The sequence below is a fragment of the Berghia stephanieae genome, chromosome 5 (genome assembly GCF_034508935.2).
Source record: "Berghia stephanieae isolate SIO BIC M18660-M18661 chromosome 5, UCSD_Bste_1.3, whole genome shotgun sequence".
In the NCBI taxonomy this organism is placed as follows: domain Eukaryota; kingdom Metazoa; phylum Mollusca; class Gastropoda; order Nudibranchia; family Aeolidiidae; genus Berghia; species Berghia stephanieae.
Window position 1 is genome coordinate 10,272,785 of NC_088364.1, and position 23,228 is coordinate 10,296,012.

The 23,228-nt window shown below is 35.5% G+C and overlaps 1 protein-coding gene across 2 annotated transcripts in view; it reads left to right on the forward strand.

The window, feature by feature from the left end:
• Positions 1 to 22,755, forward strand: part of LOC144972397 (uncharacterized) — a 130,502-nt gene extending 107,747 nt beyond the window's left edge. Inside the window, exons 6-20 of one of the 2 annotated variants that reach the window (XM_078913537.1) lie at positions 85 to 164; positions 962 to 1,067; positions 1,717 to 1,774; positions 2,199 to 2,293; positions 3,422 to 3,571; positions 4,012 to 4,162; positions 4,704 to 6,400; positions 6,751 to 6,927; positions 8,803 to 8,959; positions 9,817 to 9,888; positions 10,872 to 10,994; positions 11,722 to 11,872; positions 12,166 to 14,540; positions 16,422 to 16,477; positions 19,119 to 22,755. In XM_078913537.1, the coding sequence (XP_078769663.1) occupies positions 85 to 164; positions 962 to 1,067; positions 1,717 to 1,774; positions 2,199 to 2,293; positions 3,422 to 3,571; positions 4,012 to 4,162; positions 4,704 to 6,400; positions 6,751 to 6,927; positions 8,803 to 8,959; positions 9,817 to 9,888; positions 10,872 to 10,994; positions 11,722 to 11,872; positions 12,166 to 14,540; positions 16,422 to 16,477; positions 19,119 to 19,703 (6,033 nt within the window). In that variant the 3' untranslated portion in view covers positions 19,704 to 22,755. Of the gene's footprint in view, positions 1 to 84; positions 165 to 961; positions 1,068 to 1,716; positions 1,775 to 2,198; positions 2,294 to 3,421; positions 3,572 to 4,011; positions 4,163 to 4,703; positions 6,401 to 6,750; positions 6,928 to 8,802; positions 8,960 to 9,816; positions 9,889 to 10,871; positions 10,995 to 11,721; positions 11,873 to 12,165; positions 14,541 to 16,421; positions 16,478 to 17,897; positions 18,230 to 19,118 lie in introns of those variants that run through there. The other variant, XM_078913538.1, reaches the window with a different exon arrangement.
• Positions 22,756 to 23,228: the final 473 nt, after the last annotated feature.

The following is a 23,228-nucleotide window of genomic DNA, read 5'->3' on the forward strand; positions in this document are numbered from 1 at the left end:
TGAATTAATGTTCTATTGTCATCACATTTTGTAATAATTGTTTGAATTCCTTTCTTCTCTCTCTCTCTCTCTCTCTCCTTCCAGGTTGTTTGTCCCTGTGGTGCAAGCTCCAAACCTTTACAATACAGAGAGATGGTTCACTACATCTCAGTCTCTGCTTTAGTGTAAGTTTGGTCATGATAGCTCAATTGATAGAGAACTCGCTTCCCACGCAAAGGGACTGAGATTGATCCCGGATGAAGTTGAGATTTTTTTAAAAACTCCCCCCCCCCCCAACCCCATCTATCCAGCAGTGATTGGGCAGCTGGGTTCTTAGATCTTGTTGAAAGTACTCGCAGTAGACTAATGTCCTATCAAAAGGGTAGCATGCGGTTACTAGAATCAGTTTCATGCTCTAGAAACACTGGGACAAACTCTGGCTCTATGGGTCTAATGGCTCTTAAAATTGTGATAGCCATATTATTCCCATGATATACTCATGTTAAATGTTGTATTGTTTGAAAAGATGTATATGGTTATATATATATATATATATATATATATATATATATATATATATATATATATATAATATATATATATAGTGCCAGGTAAAGTAGAAAGAATTATGAAAGAAAAAGTAAAGCCATCCCAAAAAGAACAACAAAATCTTCCCTCCTCAACTGGATATTATTTTCACTTTTAAAGTGAAATATTGGTAAGTTGCCTTGCGGATATTGACCCTGGTCGTATATCTTGTAAAAATTGAGATCTTTTTTCTCCGACCACCCTACCCTGCCCACCCAGAAGAAATTAGGTATTGTTCAGAGGGTAACAAGTCATTTTTACTTAAACCAAGATTAAGTTCTACATTTATTTCCAACATAAAATTGCTCTTATAAAACTCTGACTACTCTCTCTCCCTAAGATCAGACTTTATTGCTATATTATAGTGTTCTTCCATAATTTATTATCTCTTCAGATCTCAAGCTCAGCTGATGCAGGAGTCAGGGGACATGCTCCACCCTGACCGATTCGGCTTGTTGCTTCGTAACGCCAATGCTCTGGGGGACATCAGACAGTGTCCTGTAAGTATTATATTACAATGCATAACCGAGTTGCCCCAAATTTTACCTCAAAATGGTATGATGTCAGGGGCATGTAGAGGTGCTAAGTTTTGAATTTAAAGTAAAAAATATGAAACTCGCTTAATAATAATATTCACATGGATTCCCACCCCAAGGCTTTCCATTATCACTCTTTCGTTAGTATTTTCATGATTCCAAGCTTCTAGCAGCCCCCACTGCTCTCTAAATGTTTAGGGAAGGGATTTAAAAAAAAAAAAGCTAAATAAATAGTTGCATTTAAATTGTCTACCAAGCCTGTTTTGAGTAACTGTCCTTTAGTTTTGTCTAAATTACTGATGTTATTTGAGTTATTTTTATATACCTGTATATTTAATTTGTGATTAACGTCAAATGAGATAAAATTAGTTTTCTTGATCCCTAAGAGATATACTTTTTAAAGAAAAAGAACCATTATCTCCCCCCCCCCCTCCCCCTTTAACAAGTCTATTTTTGACTATAATTTTTTAACTACCTTACCATAATCCTCTATCCTGGGAAAAATTCGACCTAAAAGTGTCGCAATCACAGTAAAACTCCTAAAGGAAAAATACAAACATTGCCAGCTTTTTATTTATTGCATGCATTTATTTTTTATTCTCTCCTACTGCAGGGTTCATGTGGCAAAACTGTCCAGATTCGACGGACGTTGTTGAATATTCCAGATGTTGGTAAGTCTAATTGTGTCAGTGTGGGTGGAAATTTGTGTCCTATAAATTAAAAAAAAAAAAAATTCTTAAAAATTTTGTTATGATTTAAAGGTCAATTGAAACACGATTACATTATGTTGTGCATCAAATTTTACCATATTAAAATGAAAAAATTATTATTATACACATGTAAAAAAAATCACTCTAAAATCCTTAAAAATCCAAACATATTCATAAATAAATAATTTATTCATCCAAGCGGAAATTGGGTTTACAAACATGAATTAAAAAAAAAATAATTAAGCATTATAACATATCATATTTACATAATTTTCACAAACCAACATGGTAAATAAAGCAAAATGAAAATAAGAATCAAAGTAGGCCTACATCTGTAATATCAATGTTAATTTTTCATTCATTTCAACTTCCTTTTTATTTCCAGTGAGCATTGGTCTAGGATGGGACTCAGACCACCCCACCATGGACATGACCACCAAAGTGGCCCGCAGTATTGGAACGGCCATCTTGTTACAAGACGTAAGTCATCAAACCTTGGTCTACTTTTTAAAAAAAGTTGAGCTTTTATATAGCGCAATACAACAACGCCGAATCGAGTTCTGATGCATGTACCCGGGACACATCTGCGGAAGTCTTATGTACAGCCTGGTAAATCGTTTTTAAACTAACCAGAATACATCTTTACACCAAAAAAAAAAAAAGGAAAAAAAAGAGCTTTTATATAGCACAATATCCACTGAACGTGCTCAAAGCGCTTTACAAGGGGTCCCTGGCCAACAGCAACACTTAACATGTAGGACAAGACATGACGCCTGTCAGGCGATATTACAAATTTTTGGGACAGAGACAACACTGTTAACGGCCAGGTACTCATTTTACACCTGAGTACAGTGAGAGAATGTGAGTAAAGAGCCTTCTTCAAGGACTCAACTATGCGACGAGCGAGGCTCAAACTCAGGACCTTCCGATCCGAAAGCGAGTGTCATACCACAAGACCACATAGCCGCATATACTTACAAAACCCTCCTGGTCCCCGTTGAGACGTAGAGGTGCTGCAACTGCATTCCTTCAGCTCACTCAGTCCACGGCCATCCTCTTCAGACAGGGCCATAATAGTCCTGCTTCTCTCACCTCCCTGTCCACTAATCTTCTCTATGTTTTCCTTGATCTCCCAACTTTTTCTCTGTCCCAAAGGTTCCAATGTAGATCACCATTGGTTGTCAGTATGAAGAAAAAAAAAAGTGCACCGTTATATAGAGCAATTTTCACTGTTCCATCATACTCATTGGCCTTCAATATTATTTATGAATTCCCACAGTAGGTCATACAGAACCTAATTTCCATTTCGTATAGTGTGACTCTCTTGTTAGGTGCCCCTTTTGTACATACTCTCTAATATTCTCCTTTACTGCCTATATTATATTCAGCTGCTTATTCATACCTTAGTCAAGTGAGGTAATGTGGGAAAATTGCCTTACTCAAAGAACAGAATACCATGGTTGGAGTTTTGCAATTATATTGTCACCCATCTCTTTACTAACCACTCTCAATGGTGTTTTACAATACACCAAAAGAAGAGACAATTCACCGCTTTGTCACCAATGATGTCATACATATAGTTTTTTAACATAAATTTTATATCTGCAGGTGTTCCACTCAGTGATGCAGGACGTGGCCAGCTTACCCAAGCTACAGCTAGTGGGTTTGGTGTGTTACTACTGTAAGCACTACTCCACTTTCGTCTTCCACAGCAAGTTAGGCGTGTGGATATATTTTGATGACACCACTGTTAAGGAGGTTTGTTGTTGATTAAGTCATTACAATAGTCATCATCATCATCATCCTCATCATCATCATCATCATCATCATCATCATCATCATCATCATCATCATCATCATCATCATCATCATCATCATAATCATCATCATCATCATCATCATCATCATCATCATCTATATTATTATCATCTATATTACATCATCATCATCATCAGCATCGTCATCATTGCCATCATTATCACTACCACATTATCACCATCTTCATTATCATCAATTTATTTTAAAAGTCATTGTTGTTATGATTTTGTATTGTTTTAGATAAAAGATCATATAATGTTTTTCCTTCATTGTGTTGCCATTTAACCACTTTTAGAGATATTTTCAACACCAGTTAACACCATACTTATCATTTAATCCGCTCCATGAATATTCATTGAGTCATCATATCATCCCCTCAGATTGGTCCCTCTTTTGATCATGTGGTGGACAAATGCAGCCGAGGACGTTACCAGCCACTACTTCTGCTCTACGCCAACCCTAACTCCTCTCCAGTTCCTGTTGACACTGCACCGAAAAAGAGAGTTATGGCCCCTGGATTTCATCTGCCAGGTAACTTTAAAACGTTCTTTTTTTATATGATACTCTAAATTTAGGCCTTAACTAGTTCAACAAATACAGAAAGTGTATTTGATGCAGAATATATTTATATTACAGTTTTGTTTTGCTTTTGTTTTATTTGTTTTTTCTTTTGTTGTTTTTTTTTTTTTTTTTTTTTTTTTTTTTTTTTTTTTTTTTTTAATGTTTTTTTTTTTGTTTTTTTTTTTTTAATATTAAATTTGATGATGCTTTTTTTTCCTCTCAACAAAAGGCCTCTGTCCTCCTCTAAAATAGAGGTAGATATAGATTTAATCATTCTATAAACAATAATGACGGTTATATTATTAAAATACCACACATTACTCCTATTTTCCTTCTCTTTTCATTATTCATCTCAACAACGCCACTACCACATTATCTCATTCGTCTGCAGTGTTTAATTCATCATGTTTTTGTTGATAAAGGGGAAACCTGAAACGTCCATATTATCTGTTTTCATAATTAAATTGAAGCTTACATTCAATTTCACATTGTTATTTATCTCTTTTCATAGGATCCGAAGAAGAAAACAGTCTGGACAGGACACATGAGAGCATTTCCAGTCAGAGTTCAGTCCAGAGAGCCATCACTCCAAATCCAGAGCCTCCTTCTCAGACTGTGGACTCCTCTTATCCACGGGCCAGATCCGTCACCCCCAGCAGCCATGAAGTTAACAGAAAAGATGCTCCCTCTCCATCAATGAGTGGCTCTGACCATAGTCGACAACAGAGCTTCATCTTGGCCATGAACAAAGCAGACCCCAAAAACCGTCACCTGCTAAGAATGGGTGGGCAGTCAGGGATGGCTGGTATACCGGGGCCAATGACACCAGTACAGGAACAGGAAGTACCACAGAAAGATGGTTTGCCCCAGCACCACCAGCACCAACATCATCAGCATCACCAACACCAACAGTCCCAGAGTGCATTCCATCACCCAGAGCAACATGACCAACACAACACAAGTTACCCTGATTGGACGTTATCCAACAATAATCAGTACAAACGTCCAAGTTTAACGGGCTTCACCCCAGACGATCTTCCACTCACTCCTAATCAAAAAGGAAATGGTGGGGATTCACCAAGGAAAGAAAGTTTTAAACGAAACAAAGAACCGATCCGTGCGGATATCATCCGCCATCCATCAGACTCTGGTAGTTATGCTGGAAGCAGCAGTACCAGTAATTATCAGGACTTCAACATCAGCCAGCAACAAATGCGTACAAATATGAGGAGCTCGGCCATGTTCTATCAAGGCCCAGGCAGCAGTAATCCCCAATTCAGACAAAGATCTCTTTCCCAAGGAGGAGATGAAGCTTATGCCTCTGATTCATCTGAATACAGTCGGCCTGTGGCTGAACATGTCGTAGTAAAACCCACTGCAGGAGGACACATGGGGGATAATGATGACATGCACAATTCATACACACACACTGCAGTTCAATCAGGTCTGGCAACTTTACCGCGCAAAAAGAAGAACCAAACAGTGGAAGAGAGCAAGAACTCTCAGAACTCCATGATGAATTTAAGTAATAACTTCAGACCTGTGCCTAATTCCCAGTATTACTCTACAGAGGACAACAACATGTCTCACCATACTCCTGTTATGGATCCTTCTGGATTACCACCCATGGGGCCAGGAAGAGTTAACTCCCCTCTGATAGATCAGGTGGACGGCGCTGGAGGTAAGAAATCTGGGAAGGACGATGCAGAGAAGGAAAAGAAGCTGTTGAAAAAGTCTAAGAAGGAGGGAAAGAAAACAGAGAAGAAGAAAATGAGATCTTATCCAAATGCATCTGCTGTTGAAACAGCTTTGTTGACGAGATCGACCTCGGCAGATGAAGATGTGATGTCTAAAACTATGCAAGATCCAGCTGACGTGATTAGCGATGAGCAGAGATACATCAACAGGAAAATGGTTGCCACGGTGTTAAAGCACCAAGGCCTTCAGCGGCAGCCATCCACGCACAGCACCAATAGCCAAACAAGCAACTCCAGTTTAGAGTCTGAGGGCATCATGGGTAAACTGCTGGCAGCCAAGAGTCACGGAGATGCCTCTTTCGACAACGTCTCCCTTGGATCTCACAAGGACTCTGGCTATGGCAGCAGTGACAGGAACAGTTCCAGTTCCACTGGCAGCGGCACCATTGACCCGTCTGTTCAATATTTCCTCAGCAAGAGTATGGTCATTCCTCGCAACTTCAACTCACAGGTAAAAATTATTTTGTTTTCCTTTTCTTTGTTTTTTTTATTGTAGGTTTTAAAATTATTTTTTTTCGGGCTATTTTTTTTTCTTGTTTTTTTTTTTTTAGACAATAGGTATGAATTTAAAGTAATGATTGCTTTCCAGTGTATTTTTGAAATATCTCTCTTGTCCTATCATCATTATGGTAATTTGGGATTTTAGAAAAAAAAACATTTCTGTTTAGTTCTATTTTTTGCCTTGATTTGTTTTTGTTTTTATCTTTTGTTCTTGTCCTCGTGGCTGAAAGATAAAGCGAATAGCATTGAAATGTTGATCTTAATTTATTTATTATTATTATTGATTTTTTTATTCAACAGATGTTTGAGCGGCAGTCCCAGCAGTTTGTGACAGACTTCACTGCACCAACCCCTCACGTCTATCCAGGCCAGTATATGGGTCAAGGGGAAGGTCATGAAACAGACAGCCAGGGACAGATGATGATGACCTCTGAGGACAAGAACAGACTCGGGTACCAGCCGATTGGCCAAAGAAAGGTCAGTGCTGTCTCTGATGCTTAGAGAGGCTAGATGGCATCTTGAAAGAAAAAAAAATTCCCTGAGGATGACAAAATGGAATTTGATTTTTTTTTTTTTAAATAATGTGTGAAGTAGAATTTTTATTAATAAGATGTAATGTCACGAAGTTTGATTACATTTCAAAAGTGACGAGGCAAAAATTATTAGGCTGAATTCATCAATTTTATTTGCTTATCATTTATTTGATTGATTTCCATTTTGTTTGTTTAGAATTATTTTTTTGAAGTCTTGGGTTTGAGTATTTGGTCAAGTTGGGTATCATGAAGTTTTTATGACCAAAATAAGAGAAAAAGTGTTTTTTCAAAGTATGGGAATGCCGATAGTGTTGTTTTTTAAGCGAGCAGATGGTTTATTGACTCCACATTGATGTGAGTTATTGATTATTGATGGCAATAGATCTGGGATTGACCCAGTTGTGTCAAAGGGGAAAAAGGATTTTTAATGGTTATTAGCTCAGTGGAGCAGGAAAATCTGCTAAAATGTTTATGAGGATTGTTTAGCGGTATTTATGGGTGTGTGTGTGTGTGTGTGTGTGTGTGTGTGTGTGTGTGTGTGTGTGTGTGTGTGTGTGTGTGATAAGTGACAACAAAATGGGTAGAAGGGAAAATGATTGAAAAAATATAAAATGTCTCTTTGATGAAGGGAAAGGAAAGAAGAATTAATTTTTGCATGAGTAACAGTAACAATTACTCCAAGCGATAATGAGTATAGAGTAAATTTAATGTTTTTGTCTCTGATCTTATTTTAAAATTGTTTTTGTAATTAGTTAGATTTAATGTCCTTTTTCATTTAAAAGGCTGGCACAATTATTTTTTAATTTTTAAAACATAGAAATAGAGAAAAAAATGTCCCAACTTGCTCCCCTCTCTTTCCCATTTTGTTTCATTTCTTGTATCCTAATTGTGTTTTTGGAATTTAGAACGAGTTATGAAGGGAAATGCAATGCATTCAACGATCATTTATGATGCAAATAATAATAATAATAATAATAATAATAATATGGATGCCGTCATTTCACATTCATGTCATGGGACTAAGACTGTACTGCTCCACCTCAGTGTCACAATGTCATGTTCATTAGTTAGGTTGTCTGTTATTAATTACTGATTTCTCCTTTCTGTATGCAGGTGATGCATTAGGTTGTCTGTTTTTAATTACTGATTTCTGGGTGGGGATCCTGACCTCCCATAGTGGGCAGGGAGACTTGCTGTGTCTTCTATCCCCCCATACTCGTTTTCCAATTGTTTCCTGTCATTGTCTTGGAATGAGATTACTTAGTTTTGTCCCGATCCTTGCTGGAGTTCCTTGGCTGGGAGAGAAACAGTCGAATGTATAGTTATAGTTTGGGAGATGATATTTTTTTCCTTGTAAATCATCTCTCTGTTATGCATTGTATTATGTTTAGCTTACATATTATATAATATGATTGGTAAACATTTGAGTGTATTCCTCTTAGTTGGGACCTGTGCTTGTGTCTGGATGAGACTTTTAGGTGATCTCAAACTAAGTATTTTGACGGTGTGCTCTTGGAATCTACATCTGTTCCCTATTTGAACCAGTTCCCCTTTGTCTTACCTTTTCTTTTGTACTTTAATTGTAATTCTAGAACTTTTGACTATCCCATTTTCTTCCTTTTTACTGGCGCTGATATGACCTAAATGTGTTGCAAGCGCCGTAAAACCTTTAAAAACAAATTAATTACTGCTTTCTCCTTTTTGTATGCAGATAATGCATTAGGTTGTCTGTTTTTAATTACTGATTTCTCCTTTTTGTATGCAGGTGATGCATTAGGTTGTCTGGTTTTAATTACTGATTTCTCCTTTCTTTATGCAGATAATGCACCCCATCAAGGAGAGTAGTCAGGAAGACATGCTGAAGATCATGCCCAAGGAAGTCCTGGAGGCTGCCAAGCAGATCTCCAGATCCAGCCCCATCCCTGACGCTCTACTGAGTAAGGAGGGGGGTAGACCACCACCAATCCCTCCCAAAAGTAAGGAGATAGACTTTGAAAAAGTCTCACTTGTACATTGTTTTACAATAGGATTCAGTAGTCTGATGTCACGCCGCCCGGCAACGGCAGCCATCTTGGTTCTAAACAAAGAAAATCATTACTTTTTATTATTCATGCCGGCTAGAACTTTTCATATGTCTTGTGATCAGAATGTGTAAAAGTCAAAACATGATCAAATTTATGTTTTTTTTTCCCTCTGGATACGCTTTTATGCTCGCCGAGGAAATATTTCATACAGGCGTCCGCCATTGTTCCGATAGTGTAGAGCCAGTGTTACTAAGTTACCATGCATCATTAGGAAGGAAGTGACGTTAGGACTGTTGAAGAGTATTGGATATAAGACATAATTTTTATAATAATCTCTGTCAAAGATTTAAAAATTATAATTCTCTTGAAAAACAAAACAAATAAACAAACTAAAAAAAGATTGATTAGGAGCTCCATAACAAATATTATGTATTTGGGGAATATGGTGTTCATTGTTACATTTTTGATTACTCAACTATATTCTCCTCGAGGTGTTAAAATCACGCCAGGGAATTTTTAAAAAATGCATCTTTATTTTCCTTCACAGGGTATTCAAAGGTCAGTTTGACCTAAGCAACCCTTACCACGATATATTGTTATATTAAGCAGATTTTTAAGCTACACATTACATGCTGAATCTTACGAATTAAAGGACAGACCGTCTTCAAAAAACTTGGCTAATCTAAGATTGTCGAATTCAATTTTTGTTACTTTAAGAAGTTAAATCTATTGTCTTTAAATTTAGCATAATATGTGACCAATCGCCACAAAACGGTATTTTTTTGTAACTAAATTTTTTTCATTTTCAGACTTTGCTGCTTTCCAAGTTTCGAAGTCGGCTCATCAACGAGAACCGTCCATTGACAGTTTAGACAAAGATGGTGGGTGTCTTGAATCTAATATATATGTGACCCTCCATGACAAACTGGTTTTATGTCAGAGTAAAGCGGATGCCAAAAATTGAATTCAAAGTTAAAATCAGAAGTTTGAAATATTGGGAATGCGTTTGATGACAGGGAGACCCCATTAGCTCAATCGGTAGAGGACTCGTTTCGCCCACAAAGGGACCACGATGGATCCCGAGTAACGTTGAGATTTTTTCCTGGCAGCCCAAGCGGTGATTGGTTAGCTTGGTCTGTTAGGTAGAGCAGAAATTATTTTGCGATAGACTGGCTCCTGTCTGAAGGGTAGCAAACAATTGCAATTGTTAGTTTCACACCTTAGAAACTGGCATAAATTCTGGCTCCACAAGCCTAATGGCTCTGAAGGACTACTTTTAATGATCTTCCATTCATTCTGCTGAATAAGACACGTATACTTAACCCTAGTTTAATTCTTTTGACAATCAATTCAATTTCCAACATCAAAGTCACTCCAACATAACGCCGTTTTGAGATGCTGGGTCAACATATCAACTTTTCTCCTTTACAAAATATCTTTTTATAGTAAATCTCTTATTTGTTTTATGAATAGAACAAAACAAACAAAATATAAAATAAAATATAGAAGAAAATCTTATTTAGTCTTCATTAATTTGTCGTTCTTCCTTTAAAAACTCTATTTTGATATTGAAAGTAGGGTTTAATTTGATAAAAAGATTTACTTTTGCCATTTTAAAAAATTTAGAATTTTTGATATATATGTATATATTTTGTAAAGTACTTTGAGCATTGAGTGGATATTGCCCTATATAAAAGCTCAGTTTTTTTTGGGGGGGGGGGGGGGGGGGGGGTTAAAATATATTTCGTGTTTTCATTGTGCATGTGTATTTGTCAGTAAAAGTTTAAGATAATTTTCATTTTGAAGACATCTTATTTACAGCTGATGTTTAATCATAATATTGTTCGAATGTTATGAATTTCAGAGGTAAAAAACGACTATTTCGTTTCGATGTGTGAGAAAGCAGACGACTTGATGGACAGATGCATCCTTGCTGAAACTCAGGAAAATCTTCCAGATGCCCTGAGATATTGTGATAGTGCCTTAGGTAAGCTGTCAGAAGTGGTTTTCTTGAACCAAAGAAGATCAAAGAGTAGCCAAGGAAAAGAAATCTATCAAATTATTTTGTTTAAAACTACAATCTAAAAATCACAAACTGGCCAAAAAAGAGTTGAAGGAAGCATATCTGGTTTCAATATGTTATGTGTTCAAATCATACAGCACTTTGCATATTCACTTAGGGCCGACCTGCCTACTTGAAAATCTCAAAATTGTAAGAGATAAAAATTGTAGTCGCCATAGTTAACTTTACAGATCAACAATTTGCCCTCGCAATGATCAGATAACACTACAACATCCTTAAAATTATGTACTCTGGCATCAACTTTCATTTTCAATAAGTTTTAATAGCTTAGAAATGTTCATGAAGTTCTGAAAATGGAGTTTGTAATTCTACAATTTTTTCGTAATTCTTGGCCGGGGTGGAATATTGGGAGGGAAGGGGGGGCGCTAAATGAACCTAAGTGAAGAGGTGAATAATGAATGTCATTCAAATATCTTATTTATATGTATCAAAATTCAAGTATATATATCTTATATTATCTGACTTATACCATTGCTTGAAATGAGTTATATTTATAGTAGGTTTCCATTTGTTTCAAAGGAGTTGATGTAGTCATCAGCTTCATCATGAGGTTTTTCTTAGTTCCGTGTACAATAGAAAATTTCAATTATTTTGTTGGTTTTACCTCCAAGTTTATTTGCAATTTGTCCAGGTTGTTTGAAGGAAGCCATGAATCAGACAGATATCGAGAAGAAGGCAGCTATTTATGCCCAAAAGAAACACAAATCCTGCCTTTTGAAATCTAGAAGTCTCTTCAAGCGTGTCTCCAGTCAGACCACTGGTGAAGGCCGTTCTGGGAAAAGGTGGGTTGGCATCTCAATGCTTTTCTGTGACATTTGATGGACACCTTATTTAGTTAACGTGTTAAAAAAGATATTTTATTTTACCAATAGATAATTGCTCTCAATATTTTTATTTTTTTTAACGAATAAAATAACTTTTGGGATGTAAGAGGGCTCTTAACACAGAATAATGGTAGCATTATAGAGGGGATATACATATATACCAACAAAAGATCAAATAGCTCAAATTTTACTCCTAGTTACTTTGCTTTAAAAAAAATATTTTTGATGTTTTCATTCATTTTTATTTTCAGATCCAGCATTACCAGCACTGACTCAGACAACAGTGACAAGTTGGTGAGAAGAGCTCCTTCTAAGGAACGTCTCATGACCTCTGGGAGAACGTCAGCCAATGGGCAACAGCATAAGGATGTTTGTAACTCCTCCATAGACTCCACAGGAAGTTCTAGACAATCTCCCATGCCCGGGTCACAAGTTCCCGAAGGAATGCATCATCAGTTGCGGTATGATGCTGTTGCTCTACCACCATCATCAGCCTCTCAAGGTGTAAGAGATAATGAAGAAAAACTATTGAAGTCCCATGTGTCCAGAACTCAAGTTATTGACAGGTCTGAATCTGGTTCCAACCACTCCAGATCTGGCAGCAACAGCAGCGTTCGATCATCAGTTTCAGTTCCATGCTCCTTGTCATCACAGCAGCAGCAACAGCAGCATCCTTCTCAAACCCCAATGCTGCCAAAGTCTCAGTCAAGTATTGGAATGACTCCCAATGGCAGCAGCATGGGCCCAGTTCCTCTTGATGCATACGGCACTCTGTCTAGAAATAGGAAGCCCAGAAGAACTTCAGACCCTACAGGAAAGTCTGGAGACTCATATCAAATGTTTGTAAACAAACAAAAACAGCTCCATCAGGGCAACACGTCAGACAGGTGTTCTACAGACAGCAGAGACTCTGACAGTAGCAGTAATGAGGGGAATCCCCAGCGCAAAACAAGCAAAGCTGAAATACGAGAGCTTTTGGAGAATAATTTTGTTCAGCAACAGAAGCAGCAGCTAATTTCTGGAAGTGTTCGGCCAGATCAGACAAACGCTGCTCTCACAAGAAGTAGACACAGCTATGAAGGTAGTTGCTCAACAGCCTTTCCATCGTCATCTTCCGTGTCAGTATCATCAGCCCACCCAACTAAAGGCCAGCCAGTCGCAGCAATTCAGTCCCAGAAGTCTACAGGAAGACCATCAGCCATCCGCCATTCTACAGGAGGTCAAGGTCATCCAGGGCAAACCAGAAGCAGTCCAGTCCCTATTCAGATGTCAACGTCACATGACCAGGGTATAGTGACCAGATCAACTGTCTCACCCAATAATTCTACACAGGCTAGGCTTCTCACAACCAGCCCCTCGCCCCATCATCCTTACCATCAACAACAACAGGTTACTCAGATGAAACAACATGACAACAACAATAATAGCAGCAGCAGCAGCAGTAACAATACACCGTACCATCACGAAAGGTCTCACTCACAGCAACACTACATAGACAATGTTAACAGCAGTAATAGTAACAACAGGCACCAAAGGCCATTATCATCTTTAGCAGCGTCATCTGCAACATCAGCGTCATCATCCCAAAACATTAATCAACGTCAACAGCTCCCAGCACCATCTTCATCACCCTATCCACCGCCAACTGTTTCAGGATACAATCAGCCCTTACCAGGTCATAGAATACCACCCAACAACAATAACACGAGACCAAACCCCTCTTCTTCCTCCACCATCACCACTACTACCACAGCCTCCATCTCCACCTATTCCCACCAGCACTCGTCCCCCACCCCCTCCTCAGACCCCTCACAACCCATCCAACGTGCCAGTTATCAAACCCCTTCCCAAAACCCCACCACTTCATCAAATAGTTACCCCCAACCTCTCCACTACCCCACTCAACACCACTCCCCACCCCTTGCTTCTAGTCAGAGTAATTACTCCCCATCTTCAATATCCCCTCCTAACCCACACCAAGCAGCACCAGGCCTCAATAACTCAAGTGTTCAAGGTTCAAAGCCAACAACTACACCAACAAAAAGTAATAACCCCCACCAGAATCTCATATCCCCACCACCACTACGATCTCAGCCTGCCTCCTCTCAAGACCCTAGAAGACAAGGTGGAGCTCAACCTCCCCCACCACCAGCCAGAACAACTTCCAATCCAGACTTTTGTATCCAGCTCATTCAACAACCGTCATCTGTCAACCAACAAGCCACAAACTCACATCCTCACTATAACAACAGCAGCAGCTACCAACAATCACAGCATCAAAATGTAGCACGCATTCAACCAAACAGCCATTTGTTGTCAACTCACTCCACATCAAATTCTCAAGCTTCAACATCATCATCATCATCATCATCTGGCAACCCTCAGCGCTACAGAGCAGCCCCGTCAATGGACACCAACCGGTACTCCTTTGCATCAACATCCTTTACTCAAGGAGGTGTTCCATCTTCCAGCACTGGTATCAGCAGTAACCAATTGAAACACGCCTACAGCAGCACAGGTTTGAACACAATTGCCACCTCCATGGTCCCAAGACCTCTGGAAAGATGCACGTCACAGCCAGACTGCCAAAATCTGCCAGGTGTTGAGCCATATTCATCTGAGAGAGGTAAGAGATGTCACCAATACGATATGAACACTTCCTTATTTTATACTCGTAAAATGCAAGGCTTAATCTCTTTGAAATCATAAATTTAAACAATTTTATTTCTGGTTATAACTGCAGACCGTCTGTTTTCACCCAGAAGTCAGTAAATATGATACGACTTCTGGCTTGAAGTTGGGGACACGTCACTGCTTCTGTTTTCTTGATGAAAATGGTTGGATCTGCTGTTGTAGTAGGTGAAATAAATAGAGAAGTTATGATTTGAAAAATATTGAGTCTGGCTGTGAAAGGGTTAAAATATGGGCACACCATAGCCTTCATGTACATAATACAGTACCATATTGTATTAACACCATTGTAAATTGATATTCTCTTAAAATGTTGAGACTGTCACCATTTTTTAGTAAAGCCTACCATTTTACTTCACTAGAGGCTCTGTAACAAGAATATTGTAAGAAAGAAAAGATATCTAATATCATCAAGGAGTAAAGGAAATGTTTTTAATGTATATAAGATTGTAGCCATTGTCACAGTGATTTTGAAACCAACGATATTTTGTAGTACTTACACCTATGATTTGACAAACTGTCATCCCCCCTGCCTCCCCTTAAAATAAAAAATAAATTTAGTGACGAATCAGCAATGTGACCTTTCAGTTTTCAGACCTGTAACTTTTCTCAAGTTAAATCGAAAGAAAAAAAAAGGAAACACGTGTGACAAATTTACACATAAAATTCTTGATATATTAATGCTCTTGTGACACGTACATATTATGTGGTATGGATAACAAACTAACAATTCATCAATCTCCCTAGTCATTTTTTTTTTTTTTGGGTTGTTGTTTCTATTTCCTCTGTCGACTCATTAAAAATAAGAATATCAAGTTGTTACTTTTGTGCATTCACGAGAGATAACTTATTTTCTTTCCAACAACTACCACAAATCAAATCACAATATCTTCCAACAACTACCACAAATCAAATCACAATATCTTCTAACAACTACCACAAATCAAATCACAATATCTTCCAACAACTACCACAAATCAAATCACAATATCTTCCAACAGCTACCACAAATCAAATCACAATATCTTCCAACAGCTACCACAAATCAAATCACAATATCTTCCAACAACTACACAAATCAAATCACAATATCTTCCAACAGCTACCACAAATCAAATCACAATATCTTCCAACAGCTACCACAAATCAAATCACAATATCTTCCAACAGCTACCACAAATCAAATCACAATATCTTCCAACAGCTACCACAAATCAAATCACAATATCTTCCAACAACTACCACAAATCAAATCACAATATCTTCCAACAGCTACCACAAATCAAATCACAATATCTTCCAACAGCTACCACAAATCAAATCACAATATCTTCCAACAACTACCACAAATCAAATCACAATATCTTCCAACAGCTACCACAAATCAAATCACAATATCTTCCAACAGCTACCACAAATCAAATCACAATATCTTCCAACAGCTACCACAATTCAAATCACAATATCTTCCAACAGCTACCACAAATCAAATCACAATATCTTCCAACAGCTACCACAAATCAAATCACAATATCTTCCAACAGCTACCACAAATCAAATCACAATATCTTCCAACAGCTACCACAAATCAAATCACAATATCTTCCAACAGCTACCACAAATCAAATCACATTATCTTCCAACAGCTACCACAAATCAAATCACAATATCTCCCAACAGCTACCACAAATCAAATCACAATATCTTCCTAACACCAGGTTATTTTTTCAGATCTGCCTTTTTAATTTATTGTTTTAAATTCTTCTCTGTCCACCTTTTCCTATTATAACCTCCCATCTATTTTGGCTGTCTACAGATGGCTCGTATTTCCCCTCCCCTCACCCAGTGAATCACCTTGCTAACACCAACACTGTGAGTATTTTATCCTCTTTCTCACCCAGTCATTAATTCATTCATTGTGTTTTTGAATGCTTTTTTTTTAATTGCAAGAATGGGACCTTAGATTGGTTAAGTTCTACTGTGTGCTAATTTAAATATAGTTTTATAAATATTTTCTAAATTATTTGTCTCGCAGTCAATTTTAAAACATGCCATGAAAGCTGCAGTGTTGTATTAAATTTTAGATTTGCAGCATTGGCAGTAAGTAATACAAACTCTAATTGAATTGTTAGTATAAATTTGTTTAAGCTTTCAAATGAGTTCAGTATTCTTATGTAATACCCCTCGCAAATAAAATAAATACAATATTTATTTTTTTCAAAACGATATTGAAATGGGAATTTCGATATCTATCTTAATGAGGTTACAGGAGTCTCATTTTATTATAACACACTGTATTAAAAATACTTAAAGAGAGCTTTTTGAATTGTCTAGACCGTCAAATTTGGATTTGATTTTTTTTTTTTCATTTTGGCCAAACAACTTTCACTTCAAATATTTCATTGATTCAAACGATCCTCAACTTATCCAACAAATTCTTAAACTTGACATTTTAAAGAAGTCTCAAAGAAATCTCAGGTTTGAGACTTTTTAACAAGTTGAAGGTCATTTTAATTAATCTGTTATTTGAAGAAAAAGTTGTCCAGTCAAAATAATAATTTAAAAAATGTTTTGTCAGAGCTGGGCAGTAAGTTATTTGCAGTCTATGACGTCATTATCCCGACTTTGATTAGTACTCATAATTGCTTAAAATTTTATCATCAATTTGTTTTTTTCAATGTTTTTTTTTGTATGCAAGCCAAGATATGAACATTTGACCTTTAGCTACCGGGGTTCGATAACATTCTAATCTGGCATCATAACTCAATATTTTCACCAAGAAAACTAAGAGGGATTCAACTATAGTTTTACTGTGGCCCAAGTCACATCGGTGTTACATACCGCGCTCTTTGTGAAATTCATATCTTGGCTTGCATACAAAAATTATATATATAAAAAAAATCTGATGACAAAATTTAAATCAATTATGAGTGCTAATCAAAGTCTGGACAATGACGTCACAGACTGCAAATAACTTACTACCCTGCTCTGACTAAACTATTTTTTAATTATTGTTTGGACTGGCCAGGACTGAAGTTATAACATACAGAAAATTAGGAAAATGAAACTAGGCATTTAAAAAAAAGTAATAGATATCAAAACACCATAAAGTTTGTGTTTTAGGGAGTGGATTTAAGCTAAGCATTCCTGATACTGCCCCCCTCTGTTGTTTTGTTCCGGCTTTACAGAAGTATCAGGTTTTCTTGCTCAGAGAAATTAGGACAATAATATATAACTTTAATTGTCAGGAAATTATTAATTTTTCTCCCTCCATGTTTTTTTCTACCTATAGTGTAGAGCTTAAAAGCCCAACATAGGCAAGTCTTTTATCATGCATGAATTATTTATTTATATATTTATTTATTATTGTTAAAAAAGTAGGCTTGCTTCAAAATACTATAATCTATAAATGGTAATCAATACTTGTTTGATTCGATTAGTTACTCATCATATATAATTATATTAGATTTGGGCATCAGTGAATATAGTCTTTTGTTCTCTTTAATCTTTTGCATTTTTATTGTTTTATCAATATTTTATATATCTTAACAAATCTAGTAGTTGGACAAAATCTTGTGCATTAATTTTACATTATAAAAAATAATTAAAAAAAAAGGAAAAGTATAGATATATGAAGGAAGAAAAAGATACTAATAATAATTAATGGAAAGAAAAATATGCGTAAGGAATTTTGTTTAGATTGGACCTGATTGGTGTGACTTATTTTGTTGACTTTTGTTGTTTTTCCTCGTTAACATTTTCTGAATAATATTTTATCATGCTACTTAATTAACATGGGTTCAGGAATGTAATTTACTATGTATACTGGCAATTTTTGCTGGCTGTTTGTTTTTTGTTTATTAAAAAAGAATATATATATCTCGTTGTATAGAGTTAAAATGGGATGGATTCTTTACTATTCAGTATATATTTAAAAATCAACTTTTCAAAATGGTAAAGTGTTTATTATTTGCGCTATTCTCATCTCTGTATTAAGAGTTTCAGATGTGTATTTTTTTTTCAACCGTTATGAATCGACTTTTTATAACTGAATAATGAAATCAAATTAAAGGTGGAGAAATGCTTTCCCAAGAGGGAATGAGAATGTTCATAAATTCATTGAGGGATTCAAATGGGTAGCCTATGAAATGAAAAGGATACATTTCACTTTTTGCTGTTACCCACTCCATGTGTGGTCTAAGTGATGAGTACACAGTTACATAAGATGAATCCAGTGTCTTTTGTTGTTGAGATCAAATCTAAGCACGATTGAAATCAATTCTTATTCAATCAAGAACTTTTTTGTATTTTTGATTTTAATTCTACTCATAGCAACAGTTTTCTTACATTTTTAAAAGTGGTTCTTAGTTATCCATAATTTTGAAAAAAGATTATGGCAGTAAAATTAATCGTCGTCTTTTGTCCTTATCTTGTTTCTATATGTTTCTGTAAATTCACAGTTTATATAACATTCTCATCATCATCATTATTATTTTTTATTCTTTTCTGTCAGGCGGTGCATCAGGAATCTGGAGCAAGTATGAGATTGGGGAATCCCACTTCTGATCACCCAAACAACACGGAGAGACAGCAAAGTGTGAAAGACCTCATGTCTCGATTTGATCAGCCTAATGCAAACAACGTGAAACCGGCAGTCAAGCCTAAGCCAACGGTATCCAGAAATAGAAGTAAGTCCGAGTCGGGCAGCAAAAAACCCAAGTCAGTGCTGAAGAGCAAAAAAGCCAAAAGTGGAAGTGGGAAATCCAGAAAGAGTGTCACGTTTGCCCCAGATTTTTCTGAAAAAGCGTCTGGATATGAGTCGGCAGCGGAACTGACTTCATTCTCATCATCGGCCCCGATTAACGACCGTGCATATTTCAGCGATGATGAGGAGCATTTAGGTTCCAGGACAAATACGTCACAGTATTACGGTGAATGCAGCAATGACACAGAAGACGTAGAGGTGGATAGTAGCAACAGCGATGAGGCTCCGCCCCCTGAAGACTTAGCCTGTCAGTTGTGTCATAAAAGGGAAATAGAACCGGGCAGGGCTTATTGTTCCAAATGTTATTTCTACATGAGTCGCTTGATGTCATAGATACGTAATACTAACTGAAATTGTTATGATGAATATGCACATTTATAAAGCACATTTCTCCCATTTCTCATGCTCAATGTGCTTTACAATGTTTCATTATCTGTTTTTTGCACATAGAGGCCTTTAATGTCTTTGGCATTATAATTTGCTGAACAATCCAAAAAATGGTTTTTCAAATTTAGGAAATTAATTCAAGCTTAAACAATTTCTGCCTAAAACTGTCGAAAGTTGTTTTACATGTTGAGCTAAACAGAAAACAAGTTATAAAATTGCTTTAAGAAGAAGTTGAATTATTGTACAGAATGTAAAAATTTACTAGCATAACTTTCCTAGTGATATTTTAAATTTTTAATGTTATTTTATTTAAGTGTTGTCGCTGGCCTTGATTAGTAACATTCCATTAATTTTGTTTGCTTTTTAAAGCAAATAAGGTTACATAGTATAAATGTTTTTACAGATATGTACATAGTCTTTATATGATTTTTCTTTTATATTTTTAAATATCTTTTGTCATAATATTAACATTTGGCCAATGCCGATGTCCTTGCAAATGTTTATTTTTATGAGAATTGTTTTATTATATTATAAAATGAAATGTTCTGTGGAAAAAAAAAAAGATTTTAAAAGTCACTTATCCTAAAATTGAAATATTGAATGCGAAGGTCAAAATGACGAAAGTAAATTACAAGAAGTAATCACTATGAACTGGTAATTTTTGTTTTCGCATTTTTCTTTCATATTTATCTAACTAGATATCATAATGTACTTAAAATTCCTCTATAGTTAAGTGCAATGTTAAGAAATGAATTTTTTTTACTATTTATAATATACAAATAATTATTTTAAATAATGAAGAAGATATTATGCATAACATTTGAAATTTTCTTTATAATCGTCATTTGCGATTTATCCTGGCGATTTAATCTGTTTTGTTGCAATTCCTGTCATATTTTTAAAAAATTAATGAGACTCATATCATTCCATCATTCCAATACTACCTAAAAGTGCATTGTCATTTGCCATTCCCGTCCATGCCATGCACACATCGTAGGCATTATATTCTGTCGCAACTTACACCTTGTCACGTGTTGTGTACCCAGTTCTGTCATTGCTTGGCAAATATTTCATGTGTTAATTTGTTATCGAGGACTAAGCTCATTCTCCTGTCTCAGGCAGCAAATCATGATGAGTAATCTGAGGCTGTGAGCATAAGGTTGATTTCATGTTGTATATCACACCAAAAAAAAAACCCACATTATTTTAAAGCTGTTATTCTTCAAGAACTTTAAATTGACCATGGGAACTTTGACCAGGTAACAATAAATTTTCCGAATTTGATTAACGATCCAATGTATATCTGTATTCGGACAAAAACACATTTTATTTTCATTTTGGCGCAAAAATAGGAAACTAATACATACTACAAATACTGATCGGTAAAAATGACAACTAATTTGTCAAAAAAAAATCTTATATTCAAAACCTCAACAGACCTGCCTACTTGACAATCGAAAAATTCGTAATTTTTGGTAGATCAAAATTGTAGTAGCTTTAGTAAACTTTAAAAATCAACAATTTACCCCCACATGGATTAAATAACACTTCAAAATCCTTAAACTTATATAGTCTGCATCAAATTTCATTTCCAGTAAGTTTCAATGACTTAGAGATGATCGTGATAATCTGAAATTGGAGCCAAAATTTCGTAATTCTACGAGTTTTTCATACTAGTAGGCAGGTCTGCTTCAAAGAAAGGCCAAGTTTTAGACTTTTTGACTTATTGGAGGTCATCTTAATCGATGGATATTTGAAGGGAGTTTTTTTTTTGGCCAAAATGCATTTGATAAAAGTACGGTGATACAACAGTTATAGCTTCTCAAATTGCCGTGGTGTCTAAAGGAAGACTTGTGTACTATTATGGAGCAAGGGAAATGATAGAAAAATGTCTTGAATCTCTCTGAAAAAGAAATTGAAAGGGAAAAACACATTCCAGGATCATATCGATGTGATTTTCTATTGATCGGTCCTTTAGCAAAAATGTCCCTTTTTCTTTTGGTTTGTTTTGGTACTTATTTGGTTCACTCCAGTTGTGAGTGAACTTTGCCTCCCCACAAATCATGCAACATGCAGCGACCTTTTGACTCAGTCTCTATTGATAAAATATTGTTATTTTGCGTCTCATTTATATGCCGTGTGTTTTGTTTTGTTTTATTTCAAATCAATTGTCTAGTAGCATGTTCATTGAGCATGTCAAACATATCCAATATATCATTTAGTTTATTTTGTTTAAATTTAGCACACATGCAAAGCAATTTAGTCATCAATCATATCTGCAAAAATACAACAACAACAAAAACAAACGAATTTTTGTTTCTTCCACCATTCTATATGCAACTGTTGCGATTTTTTCATCTTCCCCGGTAACAGACAAGATCCGTACCATCATTTATTTTAGCAGATGAAATATGAAAGAATATCATTTATTGGATTTGCGGTATTTTTATAGATTGCACTTATAAGTAAATGTTTTGTTGTTTTTTTCTGTTTTTTTTTTGTCTTTGTTATTATTTTATATTTTTTGTCTTTGTATTTATACTTATTTTCTTTTTTTTTGTTTTGTTTTGTTTTTGTTTTTTTCTCTAGGCGGGAAAGTAAATTTCAGGTTCTGGGAGAATGATATTTTAATTTAATTTTTGAAATGTCAATATTATAAGATTCAACTTTGTCTTTTATTGTTTTTTGTTTTTTTTGGGTTTTTTTTTTGTGGCGGAAGAGGACGGGGTGGTGTTTTGATATGCGCTTTTTTGTTTTTTTTTGTTTGTATTTTTTAGAATCGCCTTGCAGGAAATTATTTATGATTTAAAATCTTTCTGAAGCCTCAGAATTAAGACTCGTTATAAGATTTTTATAATAAAATAGGAGACTCATTTGTACTGGTAATTTCAATATCTGTGATTTGAAACATTTTATAAGGTTCTTGGCAATTTTTATTTTTCGGACTTCACTCCTTTCTCCTTGGCTTGGGGATAGCTGTGTAACAATATATATATATATATATATATATATATATATATATATATATATATATATTATATTATATTACTATATATATATAATGTATTTACATTAGTTAGTTAACAAATATATGTTATAACATATATAAAATAAGCTTCTTGTCGTGTTTGTAAATAATTGTAAAATAAACAAACGTGTTTTAGTCTGATAGTTTATTTGTTTTTTTTTTTTTTTTGTTTTTCTTTGTTTCTTTTTTTAGTTTCTGTTATCTAGCTTTTTTCGTGAATTTTTTTTCTTTTAAAATGATAACTTTGTTCTTCATTTTATCTTTATAATTTTATTTGTAATATATTGTGTAAACAGAACTTAGATGTATTATCACATTTAGGGGTTTTTAAATAATATTAGTTGATCATTTTCTTGTTTTTAAAATTATATTGTTGCTTTTTAAAAAAATTATATATTTTTATGCAAGTAGCAATTGATTGTGAAAATAAATTCTACACATAC